We start from the raw sequence: 20,911 nt of genomic DNA, 5'->3' as shown, positions 1-20,911 counted from the left end.
CTGTTCTCAGTCGGCGTCTCCTCCCAGGAAAGGGGGCTGGGGCGTGCCCTTTTTATTACACAGCGGGGTTTTGTGGGGCTAGTGTGTCTTCTTGCCCCTGGGAAGGCTGGGTAGCCCTAGACATTGATTTCCTTTTTTCTGGGCTCCTTCAAGTGCAAAGGAGGGACACAGCCAATGGTGAATAACAGGACTCCTTTCTCTGCTTCCCTAGGGACAATCCAGAGGCCACCCAGCAAATGAACGACCTGATTATTGGCAAAGTCTCCACAGCCCTGAAGGGCCACTGGGCCAATCCTGATCTGGTGAGCAGGCTGGCCGTCTCCTCACTCTCTGCCTTCATTCGCTCGGCTTCCTCCCCGCTGGTCTCGTTTGCAGAGACGAGAGGGAGGGAGGGAGCGGCACATTTGCAGAGCTCATGTCCCACAAAGATTTTCCCAGGTCAGAGTCAGCCTCAGAGAGAAGAGAAATGAGTGGTTGGCCCTGTGGAGGGTCTCCATCTCTCCACTGTCTCTCTGATGGTCCACCTGTGACCAGACGTTCTAATGCTGAGTCCCTGGATCTGAGCATGGACGTGAGCCCTAGTCCTGGGATTGACCCTGCAGACCCTCCTCTACTCATGTCTCTTTCTGTTGGCCTTCTAGGCAAGTAGCCTTCAGTATGAAATGCTGTTGCTGACAGACTCTATCTCGAAGGAGGACAGCTGCTGGGAGCTCCGCTTACGCTGTGGTGAGTTTGGGGGGACGTCTGGTTAGCAGCTTGCCAGAGAAAGGAGAGGAGGCTTCAGGGCGCAGTCCTAGGCGCAGGGCGGGAGAGGGCAGGGGAAGCTGTGCTTGGGCAGCCTTGCCACGGCAGGCGTGATGTGTTCTGTGATCACGTGTGACTCTGCCTTTCCTTCCTCTGCCCAGCACTCAGCCTTTTCCTCATGGCCGTGAACATTAAGACTCCCGTGGTTGTTGAGAACATTACCCTCATGTGCCTGCGGATCTTGCAGAAGCTGATTAAACCACCTGCTCCCACCAGCAAGAAGAACAAGGTACGGGGCCGAGAGGGAGGGCGGGGTACAGGCCCCGGCCAGCACCTGACCTGCCTCTAAAGGCCTCTGCTCACCTGAACTCGCTCTCCCTGGGCGGTACCGATGCTTCCTTTGCGGCAGTTCAGCAGAGATGGGTTGGGGTTTTTGAGAAGGAAGGTTTCTCAGAGGGAACTCAAGAGAAAAACAAACACAGAAATACAAACGCATAGGACAAAGTGGTTAGCCGTGGAGGACTGCCTCTTTCTCTGGTCCCGTCAGATGACTCGCAGCTCCCAGAGGACACAGTGTTCTTTCCTACCCCCGTGCCTTTGTACATGCAGTTTTGCGCAGTGGTGGAAGTCCTGGGCTCTGAGGCAGACCTCTTGATTTCAAATCCCAGCTCTTCCATTCACTAGCACTATGACTTGGGCACGTTATTTAACTTAGGTTGCTTGGTTACCCCATCTATAAAATGGGAATACAGTTTCCACCTGAAGTGTTGGGAAGAATAAATGACTTAATGCAGATCAAGTGCTCAGAGCAGTGCCTGGCCCATGTTAATCCTTAATAACTGTTACTTGTGGCTGTATGGTGTCTCCTCTGCCTGGAATGCTCACCTTCATTTTGTCAGCTGCTCCTTCAGTTAACCAGTTCTCTGCTAGGCTGGCTATGAGCTCCTCGAATCCAGGGCTTGTCTTACTAAGATGTTTTTGTGTCCAGTGCATAGCGTGGTATCTAGCATTCTAATAGCCACTCGGCAAATCATTGTTAAGAGAATGAATAAAGCCAGGTTTTTAACCCTAAAATGGCCTAGCCACGGATGGGCTTGCTACACCCGTCAGGCCGTAATTCTTTCCCTCGGCCGTGCCTGAGGCCGTCAGTGCCTCTTAGCCATCTCTGTAGTCCTTGGGCCACTCTCCTTCCTGCTCCATCCCGATGGGATCCCTTGGTGGGAAACGAAGTCTCATTGTAGGATTCTGAGTAGTAAGCAGTAGGGGGGAAGCTGGGCAATGAACAGTTTACTCTGTTTCCCTTCCCTGGTCTGCCCGGACAGTCCTCAGAAAAGACCCCCCTTCCTTCCCTTTGATGAAGGTTTACTTCGCCTCAGAGCTAAGTCTCAGCAAATAAAAATTGGTTCTTGATTGAAAAGAGGAACCTCATCCCCACGTAACTGTCATTTTTCCCACAGTGTGAGGTAAAAGATTTCCACAGGGTTCTTACTCTCTGAGCACTGAAGCCTCACATTTTGCTTAGTTTTAGCCTAAAGAGAGCAGCAGTTCTCAAAGTTTGGCTCGTAGATCCCTGGGTGTTCCCAAGACTCCCAGGGAATCTGTGAGGTCAACACTGCTTTCATAATTACCCTAAGACGTGATTTGCCCTCTTCACTGTTTCGTGGCGTTTGTGCTGGTGGTGCCAAGTCAGTGATGGTGAGGCCACTGGAGGCTTAGCACGAAGAGGCTGTGGGCCCAGCTCCACTCAGAGCCGTGCTCTTCCCTGCCGTGCACTTTCCCTCTAGAGTGTCCTTGATGAAGCATTGCAGGTTAATTTTAGTAAATCTTGACTCCTGAGTGCTAATCTTTTTTTTAAATGATTTTAAACATTTTATTTATTTAATTTATTTATTTATGGTTGTGTTGGGTCTTCGTTGCTGCGTGCAGGCTTCCTCTAGTTGTGGCGAGTGGGGGCTACTCTTCGTTGTGGTGCGCGGGCTTCTCATTGCGGTGGCTTCTCTTGTTGCGGAGCGTGGGCTCTAGTCACGTGGGCTTTGGTAGTTGTGACTCGCGGGCTCTAGAGTGCAGGCTCAGTCGTTGTGGCGCCCGGGCTTCGTTGCTCCGCGGCATGTGGGATCTTCCCGGACCAGGGCTCGAACCCGTGTCCCCTGCATTGGCAGGCGGATTCTTAACCACTGCACCACCAGGGAAGCCCAGCTAATCTTTTTAATATTCAGCAAGACGATGTGCGAGGCCCAGAGACGGTGCCCTGGCGCACTGCAGTGCAGCGGTTGTCCTGGGGAAAAGCACTTGTGTGACTGCGCTGCAGGCTGAACCGGTTGCTTTTTTCATGGAACCCGTTTGTGCTTGAAAGGAGGGCTGATGGGCAAATTGTGGTTGTTCAGAATCGGGTGTTTGGTAGACATTTTCTTATAAAGTGAATGAAGTGAGCTTGTCACTTGAAGAGGAATTGATGTAACTTGGTGAACCAGTATTTTCCAAATGACCAGTACATGTTACCGAATCATGTGAGAGTAAACGATGAATTTTAGTGGAATGGAATACGGGACATTGATTGATTGGTTTCAGATTCCTCATTCTAGCCAGTCTTTAAGAACCTATAATTTGTTAAATTTTGGTTTAGTATCAAAGGAAAAATCCACAATTAATTGAAAAACCTATTAAAATATTCTTTTTTCCAACTAAATATCTGTGTGAGTAGTACTTCACCTCAAACAACACATCACAACAGTTTGAGCTCAGAAGCAGGTATAAGAATCCAGCTGTCTTATTAAGGCAGTCTTTAAACAGTTTCAAAAATATAAAGCAGTGCAACTCCTTTGTCTAGATTATTTTTGTTTTGGAAAATATAAAAAATGTTATTTAGGTTGCCAGGTAATGGATTTATTCTTACTTTTAAATGAATTAATAAATATTTTAAGAATTGCTGAACCTTAATTTTTAATAGGTACATATTGATGGAGAGAGCTACACACACAAGAACTCTTTGGAGTCAGTAATTTTTTTTTTTTTTTTGCGGTACGCGGGCCTCCCACTGCTGTGGCCTCTCCCGTTGCGGAGCACAGGCTCCGGACGCGCAGGCTCAGCGGCCATGGCTCACAAGCCCAGCCACTCCACGGCATGTGGGACCCTCCCAGACTGGGGCACGAGCCCGTGTCTCCTGCATCGGCAGGCGGACTCTCAACCACTGCGCCACCAGAGAAGCCCTGGAGTTAGTAATTTTTAAGAGTAATGGGATCCTGAGGTCAGAAAGTTTGAGAACCCAGAGTCCTGGGGCTCTGCTGTGTAGGCTCCTTGGGATTAGTTATGGCTCTTTAAATTCTGGAGGCTGCTTAGTGACCCCTTGAAGATTTATGTTTGCGAAACTACAAATCAGCCTTGGGATAGGAATTAGTATATGTGGCTATAAGACTGTCTGAAGGAAGCCAGTTACACCTTATCCTGCAGTCAAAATCAGTGACCCTAAGCTCAGCATGGAGTTACTACTGCTAAATTAGATCAAAATGCTTTAAAGCAGCATATAGGGGGCATAAAAGATAAGAATGTTGATCCTTCAACATTCTTGCCTTTGCATATGTCCCCTTGGGGTGCCAGTGCTATTGTATTGCAGCTGTGACTCAGATGTGCCCTCAAGCTCTCTCCCCTTGTCCGCTTTCCTCCTGCAGGATGTTCCTGTCGAGGCCCTTACCACAGTTAAGCCGTACTGCAATGAGATCCATGCCCAGGCTCAGCTCTGGCTCAAGAGAGACCCCAAGGCATCCTATGAAGCCTGGAAGAAGTGTCTTCCTATCAGAGGTGTGTCTGTCTCTTCAAGACTTGAGAAATCGGTCATTCCTACCCCATCCCAGCAGCCCCACAATCCCCCCCCTTTCTGTCCCTTTCTTCTCCTTACGTCTCTCTGCACCCCTTTGCCTGCCAGGGATCGATGGCAACGGGAAGTCCCCCAGCAAATCAGAGCTCCACCATCTCTATTTGACTGAGAAGTACGTGTGGCGGTGGAAGCAGTTCCTGAGTCGTCGGGGGAAGAGGACCTCCCCCTTGGATCTCAAGCTGGGCCACAACAACTGGCTGCGGCAAGTGAGTGAGCGTCCCCTGGGCCCCTCGCCCTGCTGTGCTGGCCTCAGATCCCGAGCAGGGTGTTTCTACTCCTCCCCACTTGTCTGCTCTGCTTTCTCTTCTTTCTCTTTGTTATTATTGCTTCCTTTCACATAGGTAGAGGTTCTCGGTTGCCGCCGCCAGCGTGGTGGACTGGCCGAAACAGAACTCTTTCCGCCTTCTCATCAAGCTCGTGATCTCTGGTCTCCTCCCTGAACACTGAACGGACCTGAGCCTCAGTGCCTGTACTCCCCTTTCTCCTTCCACCTTTCATATCTTCTGCTGTCCTCTTCCTCTTTCCAGCTAATGTTCTTAAAGATTAAAGTAATTATATTTTAGAGAATTCGTTTGTCCATTGGTTCATAACATAAATAACTGGTTTACATTAAATGTTAAGTGTTCACCGTGTAGCTGTCCCCAAAATAGAATTACAGATGTCTTTGCTAAGGAGAATTCCTGCTTGTCTTTTTTCCTACCTCAGTCATCTTGGGTACATTCTCCAAAGTAGTTGATAGAGAAAATCTCCATGAAGAAGGTGGCTCTTAGGCAGCCTCTTTACCAGCCTGCAGCAGTCTGATCTTGTGTTAGCTGGTGATTTTTACCTTTAACCTTTCCTAGAGAGGTACTCAGAGGACTTCCTTTGGATGGGTGGCAGTTGACTGTGCCCTGCGGGGCCTGATGAGAGGCTGTTAGTTGAGCCGGGGCTTCTGTCCATACCCCACAGGTGCTCTTTACTCCCGCGACGCAGGCTGCACGGCAGGCAGCCTGTACAATCGTGGAAGCTCTGGCCACCATTCCCAGCCGCAAGCAGCAGGTCCTCGACCTCCTCACCAGGTACCGTTTGAGAGTGGGATGGGCAGGGTGGTTGGACTTCATCTCGAGCCCTTCCCGCTTTCCCAGGGGAATCCACAGATCAGGGTGACTGGAGGCGCACCTGTGCTCTGTAACTGTCTCATTCCTTGTAGAAGATCACAGAAACAAAAAAGTTCTAAAAAGCTGAATTGTCGTGATAGTGCAATTGTAGTGGTAGTAACGGTGGTGGTGGTAATAGAGCAGCAGAATTTCAGCAGCTAGTATTTTCTGAGATCTTACGAGCTTATAAATGCTTGGCATGCACTGTCTCATTTAATCCTTATCTGGGCTTAAAGTGGTTAATTAACTTGTCTACTGGAAGGCAAGATTTGAATCCAGGCAGTCTAATTCCAGAGCCCACATTATTGGCCACTAAACTCTGGTAAACTTACCTTGTGAGTGACTCAGTCACAGCCATACTCGTGCTGCCCCAATAACCGCCATTCATATTTTGGTGCTTTATTGTTCCAAACGTGTATAGTTTGTTGCACTGCATTCCCTGTTGTGTGCTCTTGAGCTTTCCCCAAGTGTGGGGAGTTCCCGAGTGGGGAGTTTGGGGTTTTCTCGCCCCACCCCCTTCCTTCCATGGAAGAGGGAGTGAAGGACAGCAGAGGCATGAAAGATGGAAGAAGCAAAGAGGAGCTGTTAGGACTGTTGCAGCTGTTTGACTTCTCTCTCAGTGCCTGTCTCTCCATGGCAGTTACCTGGACGAGTTGAGCGTAGCAGGGGAGTGTGCCGCCGAGTACCTGGCGCTCTACCAGAAGCTCATCACTTCAGCTCACTGGAAAGTCTACCTGGCAGCTCGAGGAGTCCTGCCCTACGTGGGCAACCTCATCACCAAGGTACCTCCATCTCACCCAGCCCAGCAGAGCCCCTTTCCCTAGCTCTGCTTTCGTTGTCCCCTTTCTCTGCGTGAACTTTGTGGTGTTCTTTTATACCAAGAAGAAACATTTGTTGAAAATGCAGGCATACCTTGCCTCATTGCACTTTGCAGGCGACTGCGGGTTTTTTTTTTTTTTTTTTTTTTTTTTTTTTTTTTTGTGGTACGCGGGCCTCTCACTGCTGTGGCCTCTCCCGTTGCGGAGCACAGGCTCCGGACGCGCAGGCTCAGCGGCCACGGCTCACGGGCCTAGCCGCTCCGCGGCATGTGGGATCTTCCCGGACCGGGGCACGAACCCGCATCCCCTGCATCGGCAGGCGGACTCTCAACCACTGCGCCACCAGGGAAGCCCTTTTTTTTTTTTTTTTTTTTTTTTTTTTTTTTTTTTTGCGGTACGCAGGCCTCTCACTGTTGTGGCCTCTCCCGCTGCGGAGCACAGGCTCCGGACGCGCAGGCTCAGCGGCCACGGCTCACGGGCCTAGCCGCTACGCGGCATGCGGGATCTTCCCGGACCGGGGCACGAACCCGTGTCCCCTGCATCGGCAGGCGGACTCTCAACCACTGCGCCACCAGGGAAGCCCGACTGCGGGTTTTTGATAAATTGAAGGTTTGTGGCAACGCTGCATCAAGTAAGACTATCAGCGCCACTTTTCCAACAACATTATGTTTAAATTAAGGTATAGACATTGCTTTCTTAGACACAAGCTATTGCACACTTAATAGATTACAGTCGAGTGTAGACATGAGTTTTATATTCATGGGAAAAAACAAATTTGTGTGACTCGCTTTATTGCAGTAATCGCTTTATTGCGGTGGTCTGGAACTGAACCTGCAGTATTTCTGAGATCTGCGTGTGGTACTTCTGTGACTTCATTGTGTTCATCATGAGGTTATGCAGTCTGTTGGGGTCACTTTGACTGTTCTCCATTTTTAAGCAGTCCCTTAACGTCATTGCAACTGTCCTTGGCTTCTTGGAAAGGAGTTCTGCAAAGTTCTGCAAATGCTCTCTCAACTTGAGAGAGCGTTAGAATAAAAAGATGGTGCTGCCAGTTCCTGGACCAGTGGTGGGGTGGACCAGTGTCGTTGGCAGTGCTGTCACACTAACTGTGCTTATTGTCCTGTTTAGGAAATAGCCCGCTTGTTGGCCTTGGAGGAGGCCACCCTGAGCACTGATCTGCAGCAGGGCTATGCCCTCAAGAGTCTCACAGGTAGAGAGCGCCTCCCAGCCCTTCCTTTAGGGCACCCTGGGTATAGTTTGGGGACTGACCCTGAGTTCCTTGGATGCTGTGGTTGACTTTCTTCTCTCTCATGTTGACCACACTGCACTTTTAAGGTCTGCGTTTTTCTCCTCAGGGATGGCTTTACGTCTTTCTTTTTTTTTTTTTTTTTTTTTTTTTTGCGGTACGCAGGCCTCTCACTGCTGTGGCCTCTTCCGTTGCGGAGCACAGGCTCCGGACGTGCAGGCTCAGCGGCCATGGCTCACGGGCCTAGCCGCTCTGTGGCACGTGGGATCTTCCCGGACCGGGGCACGAACCCGTGTCCCCTGCGTCGGCAGGCGGACTCTCAACCACTGCGCCACCAGGGAAGCCCCCTCCTCAGGGATGGCTTTATGTCTTTGAGCATCTGTTGGCTATTGACCAGTTCACATCATTGAGCATGCCCCATGCCAAGCACAAAGATAGTGTTTCCCTGCTTTTGAGTTGCTCGTCATCTTTTGAGGATGAATTAAGCCTTCTTTGCTTAATTCTCATTCAGAACTCTTGTAGCAACTTTTTCCTGTCCCCACAGGCCTTCTTTCCTCCTTCGTGGAGGTGGAATCCATCAAAAGGCACTTTAAAAGTCGCTTGGTGGGTACTGTGCTGAATGGATACCTGTGCTTGCGGAAGCTGGTGGTGCAGAGGACCAAGCTGATTGACGAGACCCAGGACATGCTGCTGGAGATGCTGGAGGACATGACCACAGGTAGCACCACCCAGCAGCCTGCAGCCCGAGATTCCCATGTCCCTTCTGGCTCCACTTAGGTACACTGGTCTGATTTCACCAACTTCCTCAGAGCCAGGACAGGGGCAGCAAACATCTCACATTCAAGGAAAGAAGGAGAAGAAATTTCTCTTGAGACGATTGGTTCTTGGGGTTGTAAAATTCCAGAGCTGGCCTCAGTCATTTGGGACTTATTTTATACTGACTGCACCACGTAGCTTGTGGGATCTTAGTTCCCCGACCAGGGATCGAACCCGTGCCCCCCGCAGTGGAAGCACAGAGTCCTAACCACTGGACCGCCAGGGAGTTCCCAGTTTGGACTTTTTTTTTTTTTTTTTTTTTTGCGGTACGTGGGCCTCTCACTGTTGCGGCCTTTCCCGTGGCGGAGCACAGGCTCCGGACGCGCAGGCTCGGCGGCCATGGCTCACGGGCCCAGCCGCTCCGCGGCATGTGGGATCCTCCCGGACCGGGGCACAAACCCGTGTCCCCTGCATCGGCAGGCGGACTCTCTACCACTGCGCCACCAGGGAAGCCCTGGACTTTTTATATTGAGCTCATAGTGTGGGACGAGGTCAAAAGTTCTCATGTTGGTGTCTTTCACTGGTTCTGGAAGATTCTCAGCCATCATCTCTTCAGTTGCCTCTGCTGTCTTCTTTCTCCTTGTCCTTGGGGAGCTCCGCGCTCACTCTGTCATCCCTGTGTCTTCCCTTCTCTTGCATAGTGTCCATCTCATTGTATCTTTATGCTGATTTTGGATAATGTCTTCCATCCTGTACCGTGTCATTCAGTTCATTGATTTTTTCTTCACTTTGTTGTCTTTTTAATCTACCCATTGAATTCTTGCAGTTCTGTGTAGACTTATAGTCTCTAGTTTTTACTGACATTTCCTTCTCCTTTTATAATCTTTCAGCCTAGCAAACTTATTTCTGTGTCTGATGATTCTCAAATTTGAAGTATTTATTGATCTAATTCTGTTGTTTGTTTTTCTGGCTCTTGCTTATGGTGCCTTAAATCTTTTTGCATTTTGTGATGTTTTTGACTGTGAGCTCGTGTTTTGAGGGTTTATCTATGGAAATTCTTCAGGACCTGAGTCAAAGGTGGGTTTTTCCAGAGAAGATTTGTAACCGCTTCTGTGAGGCATCTCAGGGTACAGCCATCCCAGGGCCGCCTTCAACAAAGTTCTGACCTTAGATTTTTCAGACCTCCTAGATAGTTTGAGCCACAAACCCTGTGAGGAACAGCTTGTTATGAGTTCTTGGAGGAGATTTTTTTTCCCCCTCTACTCAGTGCTGCATTTTGAGGGAAGACAATGTCCTTTCATTGATTTGCTTGGGGGAAAGGGAGAGTTATTTTTAGTTGACCCTTATACCAAGGATGTAGCTCTTTTGGGGTAGCAGATTTACATGTATGTGTATAGCGGGGTGGTTCCTGCCAGATTCTCCACCTTGGCAGATTTGTGGCTTTGTATCCAGCTCTCAGATCCTGGCAGGTTATTGAAATGAAAGCTCATGGCAAAAATTCGCCTCTGTGCTTTGCTAACCTCCCTGGGTTCCCAATTTTTCTTAATTTTGGGACTGTGGCTTTCTTTGCTAGTGTGGCAGTTCACTGATACCTTTTTATTCAATATTTTAAATTGTTTTTAAGTGGAGGAGTGGAAAGTAGGTCAGGGGACATAGTCTGCTGTATTGCCAGACATGGAGGTCCTTCTGGTGCCATTTTCAGCTGTCTTGCTAAGCTGGTTTGTGACCTTGGCAACTGGACCCTTTTCGAGAGCGTTATTACAGCACTTGCATGTATGACTTGAAGTTTATCTCTTTCGTTTATAGAGGGCGATCTACTTAACCTTTTAGAATGAAACTGAAAACTATAACCTCCTTTTGATTTGACTGGAATGCAGTTAGGATCATTATTTGACATTTTTGGGTACCTATTTTGGGCAAGAGGATGCAAGGTTATAATTCCCAGAGGGAGCAAGACGTGTACACAACTGTGATGCTCTGTGTTGACTTGGGTATTAAGGCTTTCAAATGGAATGTGGTCTGAGTATAAGAATCAGTCAGCTTCAGGTTTCCAGTTGAAATACTGATATTGCCACATAGGACATTGAAAGACTTGCTAGGCAGAAAGAATCTGTCAGTGACGGAACTTCATTTAAAGTCTCATCTTAGTTTCCGTGTGCGAAGCTCTTTCCTAACTGACTTGGCCACACTGATTTCTGGTAGGTACAGAATCGGAAACCAAGGCTTTCATGGCCGTGTGCATTGAGACAGCCAAGCGCTACAATCTGGATGACTACCGGACTCCTGTCTTCATCTTTGAGAGGCTCTGCAGCATCATCTATCCTGTAAGCATAAGCAGTGGTGCTTCCCGTGGCTCTTGGGGTGTCAGCGTGAGCCATTTCTCCATGAAGCCTCTTGGTGATTCATTATAGTCATGGGTAATCTTACCAGCGGTGGCCTGTTCAGGCAGTGTTTTAGGAAGCACCGCATGTAAAACAGAAGCAACCTCATAAATGGTGGGAAATCTAAAGACCTTCCTTGGTCTCATTTCCTAGATTCAAAGTCAATCAATCTTTCTTTTTGAGCTAGGTCTAACCTCCCATTGCCCAAATCCTGGTATTAATCCAATATGCTGTGAAAGAAGCAACGCTGAGCTAGGGCGTAAGGAAATTTTCACCCTCTTCCTTCTTTCCCTGCCCATGTTTTGTGCACGCTTGGATGCCGGTGTATTTGTTTCCGTAGCCCGAACTATATAGAAGCGTGGTATGATCCAAAGATCCCCTCCTGTTATTGAGGAAGAATGAAGGACACCGGCATCGTCAGTTAACGATGAGAGATCAGTGGGGTTGGGCGTGCCTGAATATTGTATAATATAGAGAAGACCCTTTCCTTGACTGGAGGGTCACCAGGGACAAAGTCATCTGGCCCCAGATTGGTTGGCATCGCATGAGACGAGCAGGAGGAGAACCCTCTCTGCCCTCGTGTCAGTGATCCGGCTTTCATGGGTCACTCCTCATCTGCTTATTTTGTTAGGCTTTCCCTTCTAATCTCCCCTTAAGTTTCAGAGGAGGTGCTTGATATTTAAGGCTATTTGAATTATATTTGGATTTTTTGAATCACCTCTGAGCTTCTTATCCTTTATGTCTTTAAATGTGTAAGGGGCTGGATGAGTTTGGTGTGTTTTCCTCAGGGTGTCCGTGAGCAGGGTAGCATGGTCTAAATCAAAAAGGTCTCTGCCATCCCTCTGCACGTATATTTATGCCATCCTTTCTGCTTCCTTCTCTCTGTCCTTTAGGAGGAGAATGAAGTCACTGAATTCTTTGTGACCCTGGAGAAGGATCCCCAACAAGAAGACTTCTTACAGGGCAGGATGCCCGGGAACCCATACAGCAGCAATGAGCCAGGCATTGGGCCACTCATGAGGGATATAAAGAACAAGATTTGCCAGGACTGTGACTTGGTGGCTCTCCTGGAGGATGATAGTGGAATGGAGGTAACAAGCATAGGACACCACTGTCATGGTTAGGGTTCCTTTCCCTCAGGAGCCGATTAACTGGGCCTTTGTAAAGGCGGGCTAAGGATCTCCACCTGCCTACCCCACCTGGAGTTCAGGGTAATCACCTGTAAAGGGCTCTGCCCACTGCCTGGCGCGTGGGAAGCGAATGGTTGGTGACTGTTGCGTATCATGGCGCAGGCTTGCATTGTTCTTGTTGCTGTGGCAGAGGCTTTCCAGGGATTCCAAGTTAATTAAGCGCCCTAAATACTGGCACTTTAGCCCCTGTGCAGGTTTCTGGCCCTGTATCTGGTACCTTCTGGCAGACAACACTAGGGTCTGGCGTTATCGTATACATGGTGAAAAGCTTGTTGGTGAAATAGAGAAAATTGTCTTCTTTGGTGCTGAGCTGAAATGGATTCAGGATAGGAGAAGGTCCTCAGCAGTGTTTTAACCTGGAGTCCATGGTTTGGGTTAGAGCTGTTTGTAACCCCTGAACTTGTGCACAAAATTCTGCGTGTTACGCACACATGTGCATGTTTTAGAGAGAGAGTCGATAGGTCCCTGACGCAGACATTATGCCATAAGCGCCCTTTGATCTTGAAGTTTACTTGCCTTACAATTATTTCCAAATAACAGCATCATTTTCTTTTCTGTTCAGCTTCTAGTGAACAATAAAATCATTAGTTTGGACCTTCCTGTGGCCGAGGTTTACAAGAAGGTCTGGTGTACCACGAATGAGGTATGTGTTTGTTTTCCTGCTTGGAGGTGTGGTTTGACTTGCAGACTTGTACTAGGAAGAGCTGTTGTTCATCGTCACTTGCCCAGGTGGTAGCAGCATGTAAGGACCTTTACTGCCCCTGTCGGTGTTGGTGTGGAGAAAACCGGTCACCTTGTCCTCCTTGTGAGGCAGCTTACAGGTGAGGGGAGAGGAGTTTCAGGAGGGGTGAGCGTTTCCTGGCCGTGCAGCCGGCCCGGGCGAAGTCTGAGGAAGCCCGGTGATGGGGAGGGCTTGCTGTCAAGAGTGGACACCTCTTGACTGAGATTAATCTCAACTATTATGGGCTTGCTCACTTTTCAGAACATTTTCCAGTACTGTGTTGAGGAGCATAGTTTTTATTTTACTAGTTGGGAAATTGAGACTCAAAAGGCAGTTCTGAAGGAGTGGAAAAGGGAAATGAAGGAAGCATGGCGCTGTGGTCCTTTTGGCCACCTCGGTACCATTTGTCCGCTTATAAAAGTCAGATATTCCACTTCCCCCACTGACATTTTAGCGTCAAAACAACCATACGGATTTAATCCCTGATGCACCAAAAAAATTCAGAACAAGCTTTTCTGGGCACCCTTGTAAATGGTGGTATGGAGCCCAAAGAATATACATCGTCAGCCTCCCCTTTTGAACCAGGAGGCAAGAAGTTGGGGATCATTTGTCCCTCGCATTAATGTGCTTAATCCACCAAGGGGTTCTTCCGGCAAAGTCCGGAGTTTGTGGCACCTTTTTATCCGGGCCTTCATCAGCCTCCCTTTTTACTTTATCCCCCATTTCCCTGATAAGCAGCCCATCTCTTCAGCTACAGACAAGGGTCTGTTTTCTGTGTCTCTCTCTCTGTCCATGGTCTATGGCTGTCCCCTCTCTTAGTTCCCACTGGGCTTCCACAGCTGGAAATGCTCTGGGACCTGGCCTGACAGGTTCTCTCCCTCCAGGGTTTCGTCTCCTGAAGCTGAGCATGGCTTAGAGGCAGGCAGCTTGAATTAGTATGGTACCTGCTCTCCCACTTAATTTGCTAGAATGTAACTTCAAGCCTCCGTTTCTCACCTCCAAAATGAGGATAATACTACCTGTGCTAGAGTGCCTGAGCTGGTACCTGGTGGAGCGTGAAGTCTCATGATCCTCCAGTTTCGGGAAGTTGCTGGAATCTTCTAATTTACAAGACTTATTTCTAGTCATTCTCTCAGGTTGTAGGTTTAGCTTGAGGAAATTTGGATGAATCCTCTCCTTGCTGTGGGGTTATATGAAGACCTCAGGATCTCCCTAGGCAGAGATTGGTGTATTCTGTTTTCTTGCTTTTGATTCCTGAGACTTGAATCGCAGCCCTTTGATCTAATTGACTTCCCTCGTCCTGATCCCTATTGATTAGAGAGAATTTATACTCCTGAAGGAGGCACAGGCTTGGAAACAGAACTGGGCTTATAGCTGGATAACTTTGAACAAGCTGTGTAACCTTGTATAGAAGGGTAATATAAAGTGCCTAATTAGCAAAGGGCTTAGTGCAGAGTAAAAGCAATAAATACTAGTTGTTACAGTTCTTACATAGTTTGAATGAAATTAAGTGAGGTAGTGTCTGTAAAATGCTTCACACAACTCCTGGCCTGTCGTAGACCTTAAATAAAATGAGCTTTCTTTCCACAAAGTGAATTGTAGTGCGTCTGGATTCTAGATTTTGTGGTTAAGACCCTGCAGAGAAATAGAAGTTGCCCACACCGCCGAAGCATTAAGCAAGACCAGGTGTCGAGTCCTTTGCATTTTCTGGGCCTGTTCACAAGCACATTTCTCCAACTCTGTCTGCTCAGGGCGAGCCCATGAGGATTGTTTACCGGATGCGGGGTCTGCTGGGCGACGCCACCGAGGAGTTTATCGAGTCCCTGGACTCCACCACGGGTACGGCCCTTCCCACAGACGCCGCCGCACGTTCGGTTTGAGGACTGGGAGCTCTGAGCAGCAGTTCACGTCCTGGGACTTGGGGGCAGTCTGGGCAGATGCTCTCTCGCAATTCTGTTCAGAATTGACGGTGGGGGGGGGGGCTTCCCTGGTGGCGCAGTGGTTGAGAGTCCGCCTGCCGATGCAGGGGACGTGGGTTCGTGCCCCGGTCCAGGAAGATCCCACATGCCGCGGAGCGGCTGGGCCCGTGAGCCATGGCCGCTGAGCCTGCGCATCCGGAGCCTGTGCTCCGCAATGGGAGAGGCCACAGCAGTAAGAGGCCCGCATATCGCCAAAAAAAAAAAAAAAAAAAAAAAAAAGAATTGAGGGGGGATTACTCCTCTGGCTGAGGAAAAACACGGTTATCAGTGGCCCCGTTCAGATACCACTGGGGTCGTGGGGGGTGCTGGGGGAAGTGCAGTGAGCAACAAACGAGTGTTCAGGGCCCCTTATTTAGGGTTTTTGTTTTTGTTTTTTTCGTTAGTGGTTGTAATGCGTGTATTTTCACATATTTGAGTAAACAATTTTAAGTGACTTAAACTTTTAAAAAAGTTACTAAGAGTGAGACAGTGAAGTTTGATATCCAATACTGACCCCTTTTATTGGCTACGTTCTTTAGTGGAGGTACGGAAAAGGGAAGTAGCCACCGGCCTGGAAGAGGGCTGTGCTTTATTCCTGGCTTCACCTCCATTTTTGCTTGGCTTCCCTTTTCTTCCAGACGAAGAAGAAGATGAAGAAGAAGTGTATAAGATGGCTGGTGTGATGGCCCAGTGTGAGGGCCTGGAATGCATGCTTAACAGACTGGCAGGGATCAAAGACTTCAAGCAGGGACGCCACCTTCTAACAGTGAGTTGGAGGCAGCGAAGTGGGAGAGGCCCCCATGGACAGAAGCTTGTGACCCCTGCCATTTAACCCTAGGGGGCAGCATGGTGCCGTGGACCAGTGCAAGCCAGTGAAGGACCTGACAGCTTCCTTGGCCCTCTCTACACTTTAGACTTCCTCCCCGACTCCCCTCTTCCCTGCTGACTCCTCCCGAAAAACCAGTGTGATAGCAAGCCGTCTGCTATATTTCTTTAGTCACCTGTGGAACCAGTGTCTAATTGTCTTTCCCCAAAAAGCTGCACTATGTGTCAATTATTATTATTACTGCTTTTTAAAATGGATTTTGTAAGTAACTCTTTAATTTTTTGTAGGATTTTGTTTGGTTATTCATCCAACTATCTCATTAGGGAAGAGTAGAGGATTCTAAAGGCATCATACATATTACACTATTGTTTTCACCTCCGGGGAACATGAGAACATACATTATTGTACCCATGTTTTCAGTGAGCTACATGGTTCTGAGCTCCCACGGGCCATGAGCTTTGGGATCTTTCTGTTTACTGGTATTAGTTCAGAGTCTGAGTTAGTACTGGCATTTTCCCCAAGACAACAGAGCATCACCTATTCCACGAGGAATTAGTGTCCTTGCCATAGTTTTAGAGACGGCAGAGATATATATACCCAGCCCATGGGAGCTACTGCTGGAGAACACTGCTGTTGAGATGCAAGCCTGACAGGAGAGCCCAGCCACCGTATCGTGTCTCCTTAAGGAAACTTCGCTGTCCTCTGTATTTCAGGGGGAGTATCTGCTGATTGCACACGACCCCTCTTGGGCATTTCTTTCCTGCTTGTCCTCATGTCTTCACTCTCAGATGGTCTCATGGGTTTTGACTGGCTTTTCTTGTCAGGTGCTGCTGAAATTATTCAGTTACTGCGTGAAGGTGAAAGTCAACCGGCAACAGTTGGTCAAGCTGGAAATGAACACTTTGAATGTCATGCTGGGGACTCTCAACCTGGTAAAGAGTGTGGGCTGCAAAAGACAAAGAATGAGCCTCGGTGGGGGAAGTCCTGGGTGGGGGAAAGACATCTCACTTCTGGGCTCAAGTGAAATGGATTTGTGGCCTTTTCAAGCCTTTTCTGTCCAACTGATGGGCACAGAGGCTTGAATTATTCAGGCTGTTCCTTGTCCTCCTGCTGGCTCACCCTGTGCTGCTGCCATGACACCCAGGAGCGTCCTTGTTTCTTTCCTGAATTCAGATGAGAAGCAAGAGGAAGTTAGTCCCTACACCAGTCCAGACAGCACCCCAGTGGGAAAGTAGTGCCACTCAGCTCAGGGCAACCAGAAAGAAACCGAAACGTCGTTTTCACTGTCCTCAGAAACCCACACACTGCATGTCTCTCCATGCATGTACACGCACACACACACGCACAGAATTTCCGGAATGTAAGGCCACAAAGAACATCCTTGAGGAGCAGATCCCATGAGCAGTGAGTGGTTATGGTCTATCCCTAGGGTGACTGGGCCTCCTTCTCCTGCAGGCCCTGGTAGCTGAGCAAGAAAGCAAGGACAGTGGTGGTGCAGCTGTGGCCGAGCAGGTGCTTAGCATTATGGAGATCATTCTGGATGAGTCCAATGCTGAGCCCCTGAGTGAGGACAAGGTGAGCGGAGCCCGGTTTGTCCACCCGCAGACATCGTCTCATTGCCAGCCATTGGCTGGTTTGTGTCTAGCTGTGTCAACCAAGAATGATTGAACCTGCCCAGCTCACGGTGACATCATTCCGTTAAAGCCTGAAATCTGGATTCAGAGGAAACAAAGCTGACTATTCCAGTTGATCGACAAGGGCCTTAGTCCAACCCCTCGATTCACAGTTGAGGAAGCTCCAAGCCCAGAGAGATGAAGTGAGCCGTTCAGTACCATATAGTCGGTTACTGTACAGTTGAAGGCCTAGAACTCAGGTCTGCAGCTCCCAGTTCAGTTTCTCTCCACTTAGCACACCCACGCATTCCTCTGTTCTTGTTGGTGCTGATGGTTTGGCCAGAGATATGACCAAATGAATACCAGGCAGCCTGCGTTCTCTCGGGGGAGGGGAAGATTGTGCTGGTTTATTTTGACCACCTGAGACTATTAACAGAGCCACCGCAGAAAGTTAGAAACTAATTTATGAGGTAGAACTCACACTGCTGATTATTCCCCAGGAAGTGCTGAGACACTGTTCTTCTAGGGCTACTTCTGATGGCTCTGATGGAAATGGATGACCATTAAGGGCCGCAAAGTCCCAGCCTTCTTAGTGGGCCTCCCGTCCTCTCTCTTACTGCAGGGCAACCTCCTCCTGACGGGTGACAAAGATCAACTCGTGATGCTCTTGGACCAGATCAACAGCACCTTTGTTCGCTCCAACCCCAGCGTGCTCCAGGGCCTGCTTCGCATCATCCCATACCTGTCCTTCGGGGAGGTGGAGAAAATGCAGATCTTGGTGGAGCGGTTCAAACCATACTGCAGCTTTGATAAGTAGGTTGCCTAGATTTCAGACAGCTGAACGAGAGTCCCTGTGAAAACCCTAGACTAGTTCTGGGAGACTAAGGAAGAATCACCTGAGTTTCCATTAGATGTTTGTGTGCTAGTCTGGCCTTTAAGGGGCTCGGTCTAACCGGGGAGGCAAAAAGTAAAATACATTGTGTTAAAGTAGCACCTGGTGAGGCAGAGAAGGAGAAGTGGTTGGTGACATGGGAAGGAGATATGACAAGCTGGAGGGAGTCACGTGTGCAAAAGCATGAAAACGCAAGACGGGGTTGGGAGGTAGGGGGGCGTGGCAGGAGCCAGATGAGAAGGGTGTGCTCAGGAGTTCAGTCTTGATCCTATAGGCCATTGGAGATTGTCAGCCAAGAGAAGGACGTGATCAGCTTTTGTTCCTCCTTTCACACTCTCGGGGTCTTTGCTCTTTCCTCCTAGGTATGACGAAGATCACAGTGGCGATGATAAAGTCTTCCTGGACTGCTTCTGTAAAATCGCAGCTGGCATCAAGAACAACAGCAATGGGCATCAGCTAAAGGATCTGATTCTCCAGAAGGGAATCACCCAGAATGCACTTGACTATATGAAAAAGCACATTCCCAGTGCCAAGAAGTAAGCAGCACCTCTGTCAGAGGGGCTGCTTTCCTTCCCCTCTTTCTGATTCCTTTTCTCCTTCATCGTCTTGGCATCCCTCTGCCTTCCTTGGGGTCTCCCTCCCCTTCTGGAAGCTATCAAGGCGACTGCAGCCCTTGGGGCTGTGGGAAAGGATGGCAGTTTGTTGGTTTCTGTTTCGAGGAAACAGAAACTTCTATCTGGTTTCTCAGCTGAGTTGGGTGGTCCTTTGTGATTCTTTATGGTACGCTTGTAGGGTCACATCTAAACAAGCCAGAATCAACAGCCGGTTTCTAGGTGGCCTTTGCTTCTCTGGCTTGCTCATAAGCCTCTCTCTGCTTTGCAGTTTGGATGCTGACATCTGGAAAAAGTTTTTGTCTCGCCCAGCCCTGCCGTTTATCTTGAGACTTCTTCGGGGGCTGGCCATCCAGCACCCTGCCACCCAGGTGAGTAACTAGCATGCAACGCGGGCCTTATTCTGGAGCAGCACACGTCATGGGAGGGAACCACACCCTCTCTCCTCATCTGCCACGACTGAGTGAAGGTAACCACCTTGATTAGTCTTGAGATGGGAGTTGCCCTAATATATGAGACTCCCAGACTAGAAGGACTCTCAGAAGTCATCTGGTTCATCTCTCTGTGTGCAGACAGGATTAAGTTACATTTGTGATTTCCTCATTCAACTCATTCTTATGTGGGGCTTCTTTATCTCACGGCTTAGCTGAGCAGCAGTTGTGAGGGTGTGGCTGGCCAGAGGGTAAAAAGAGTTTTGATTTCTGGCTGTAGTCCCTGGGACATTTGTAATGCCATCACTACCATTTTCTGCTCTGCCCCAGGCAGCCAAAAACTTGGTTCTCAGGGAGGCCCAGCCCGGTCTGCCGGGTTGCTCCTTCCTGATAGTCACTGGGCTGAGCTATCTGTTACTCTCACAAACGCTAATTGGCCCAGACAGGTGACCAGTCTGGATTTGTTTTTTTTTTAATTAAACTTTTTATTTTGAGATTATTGTAGATTTACACGTAGTTGTTAAGAAATAATACAGAGACGTCGTGTGTACCCATTACTTAGTTTCTTTCAATGGGAACGCCTTGCAAAACTATAGGAAATTTATCACAGCCAGGACATTGACATCCATGCAGTCAAGATTCGGGACCGTTTCCTTACCGCAGGGATCCCTCTTCTTGTCCTATTTATTTATTTATTATTTAGGCTGTGTTGGGTCTTTGTTGCTGTGCAAAGGCTTTCTCTTGTTGCAGTGAGCGGGGGCTACTCTTCGTTGCGGTGCGTGGGCTTCTCATTGCAGTGGCTTCTCTTGTTGCGGACCACAGGCTCTAGGCGTACAAGCTTCAGTATTTGTGGTGCGTGAGCTCAGTAGTTGTGGCTTGCGGCCTCTAGAGCGCAGGCTCAGTAGTTGTGGTGCACAGGCTTAGTTGCTCCGTGACATGTGGGATCTTCCCAGACCAGGGCTCGAACCCGTGTCCCCTGCGTTGGCAGGCGGATCCTTAACCACTGTGCCACCAGGGAAGTCCCTATCCTTTTATAGCCGCATCCACCTGCCCTGGCAACCACTGATCTTCTCCATCTCTGTAATTTTGTCCTGTCAAGAATGTTGTGTACTAAATGGAATCATAAAGCACGTAACCTTTGGGGATTGGCTTTGTTCACTCGGCATAATTTTTTGGCGGTTTGTCCTGGTTGTTGTATATATTAGTCGTTTGTTCCTTCTTACTGCTGAGTAGTGTCCATGGCGGGGCTGCACCGTGACCCGTTTAACCATCACCCATTAAAGGGTGTCTGGGTTGTCGCCATCTTGAGGCTGCTGTGAGTAAAGTGGCTGTGAATGTTCACGTACAGGTTTTTGTGTGAATAAGTTTCCGTTTCTTTGGGGTAAATGCCCAAGACTGCAGCTACTGGCTTGTGTAGTTGTTGCATTATTTTGTTTACAAGAAGCTGCCAAACTGTTTTCTAGAGGCTGCAGCGCTTCCTATTCCCGTCGGCAGGGTGCGAGCGGTCCGCTCTGTCTGCATCCTCGCCAGCCTTTGGTGGTGCGTCAGCCGTGCTGATAGACGTAGAGTGATGGTTTCAGAGTGGTTTTAATTTGTTTTCTCTGATGGATAATGACACTCACTGCACATCTTTTCATGTCTTTCATCTGTCTGTCTGCTTCAGTGAAATGTATGTCCATATTTTTTGCCCATTTTCTCATAGTATTGTTTGTGTTTT

The 20,911-nt window shown here is 48.8% G+C and overlaps 1 protein-coding gene across 1 annotated transcript in view; it reads left to right on the top strand.

The window, feature by feature from the left end:
• Positions 1 to 20,911, top strand: part of UBR4 (ubiquitin protein ligase E3 component n-recognin 4) — a 127,572-nt gene that overhangs the window by 91,110 nt on the left and 15,551 nt on the right. The window contains exons 79-97 of the mRNA XM_065885888.1: positions 212 to 302; positions 642 to 726; positions 906 to 1,033; positions 4,410 to 4,539; positions 4,664 to 4,821; positions 5,564 to 5,673; positions 6,392 to 6,533; positions 7,698 to 7,779; positions 8,360 to 8,533; positions 10,774 to 10,895; positions 11,846 to 12,043; positions 12,705 to 12,785; positions 14,615 to 14,702; positions 15,460 to 15,587; positions 16,472 to 16,579; positions 17,103 to 17,222; positions 17,883 to 18,073; positions 18,515 to 18,688; positions 19,035 to 19,134. Coding sequence (XP_065741960.1) covers positions 212 to 302; positions 642 to 726; positions 906 to 1,033; positions 4,410 to 4,539; positions 4,664 to 4,821; positions 5,564 to 5,673; positions 6,392 to 6,533; positions 7,698 to 7,779; positions 8,360 to 8,533; positions 10,774 to 10,895; positions 11,846 to 12,043; positions 12,705 to 12,785; positions 14,615 to 14,702; positions 15,460 to 15,587; positions 16,472 to 16,579; positions 17,103 to 17,222; positions 17,883 to 18,073; positions 18,515 to 18,688; positions 19,035 to 19,134 — 2,410 coding nt within the window. The remainder of the gene's footprint in view (positions 1 to 211; positions 303 to 641; positions 727 to 905; positions 1,034 to 4,409; positions 4,540 to 4,663; positions 4,822 to 5,563; positions 5,674 to 6,391; positions 6,534 to 7,697; positions 7,780 to 8,359; positions 8,534 to 10,773; positions 10,896 to 11,845; positions 12,044 to 12,704; positions 12,786 to 14,614; positions 14,703 to 15,459; positions 15,588 to 16,471; positions 16,580 to 17,102; positions 17,223 to 17,882; positions 18,074 to 18,514; positions 18,689 to 19,034; positions 19,135 to 20,911) is intronic.

Source organism: Phocoena phocoena, chromosome 1 (assembly GCF_963924675.1).
Source record: "Phocoena phocoena chromosome 1, mPhoPho1.1, whole genome shotgun sequence".
NCBI lineage: Eukaryota > Metazoa > Chordata > Mammalia > Artiodactyla > Phocoenidae > Phocoena > Phocoena phocoena.
This window is presented reverse-complemented; position numbering and strand designations above follow the sequence as displayed.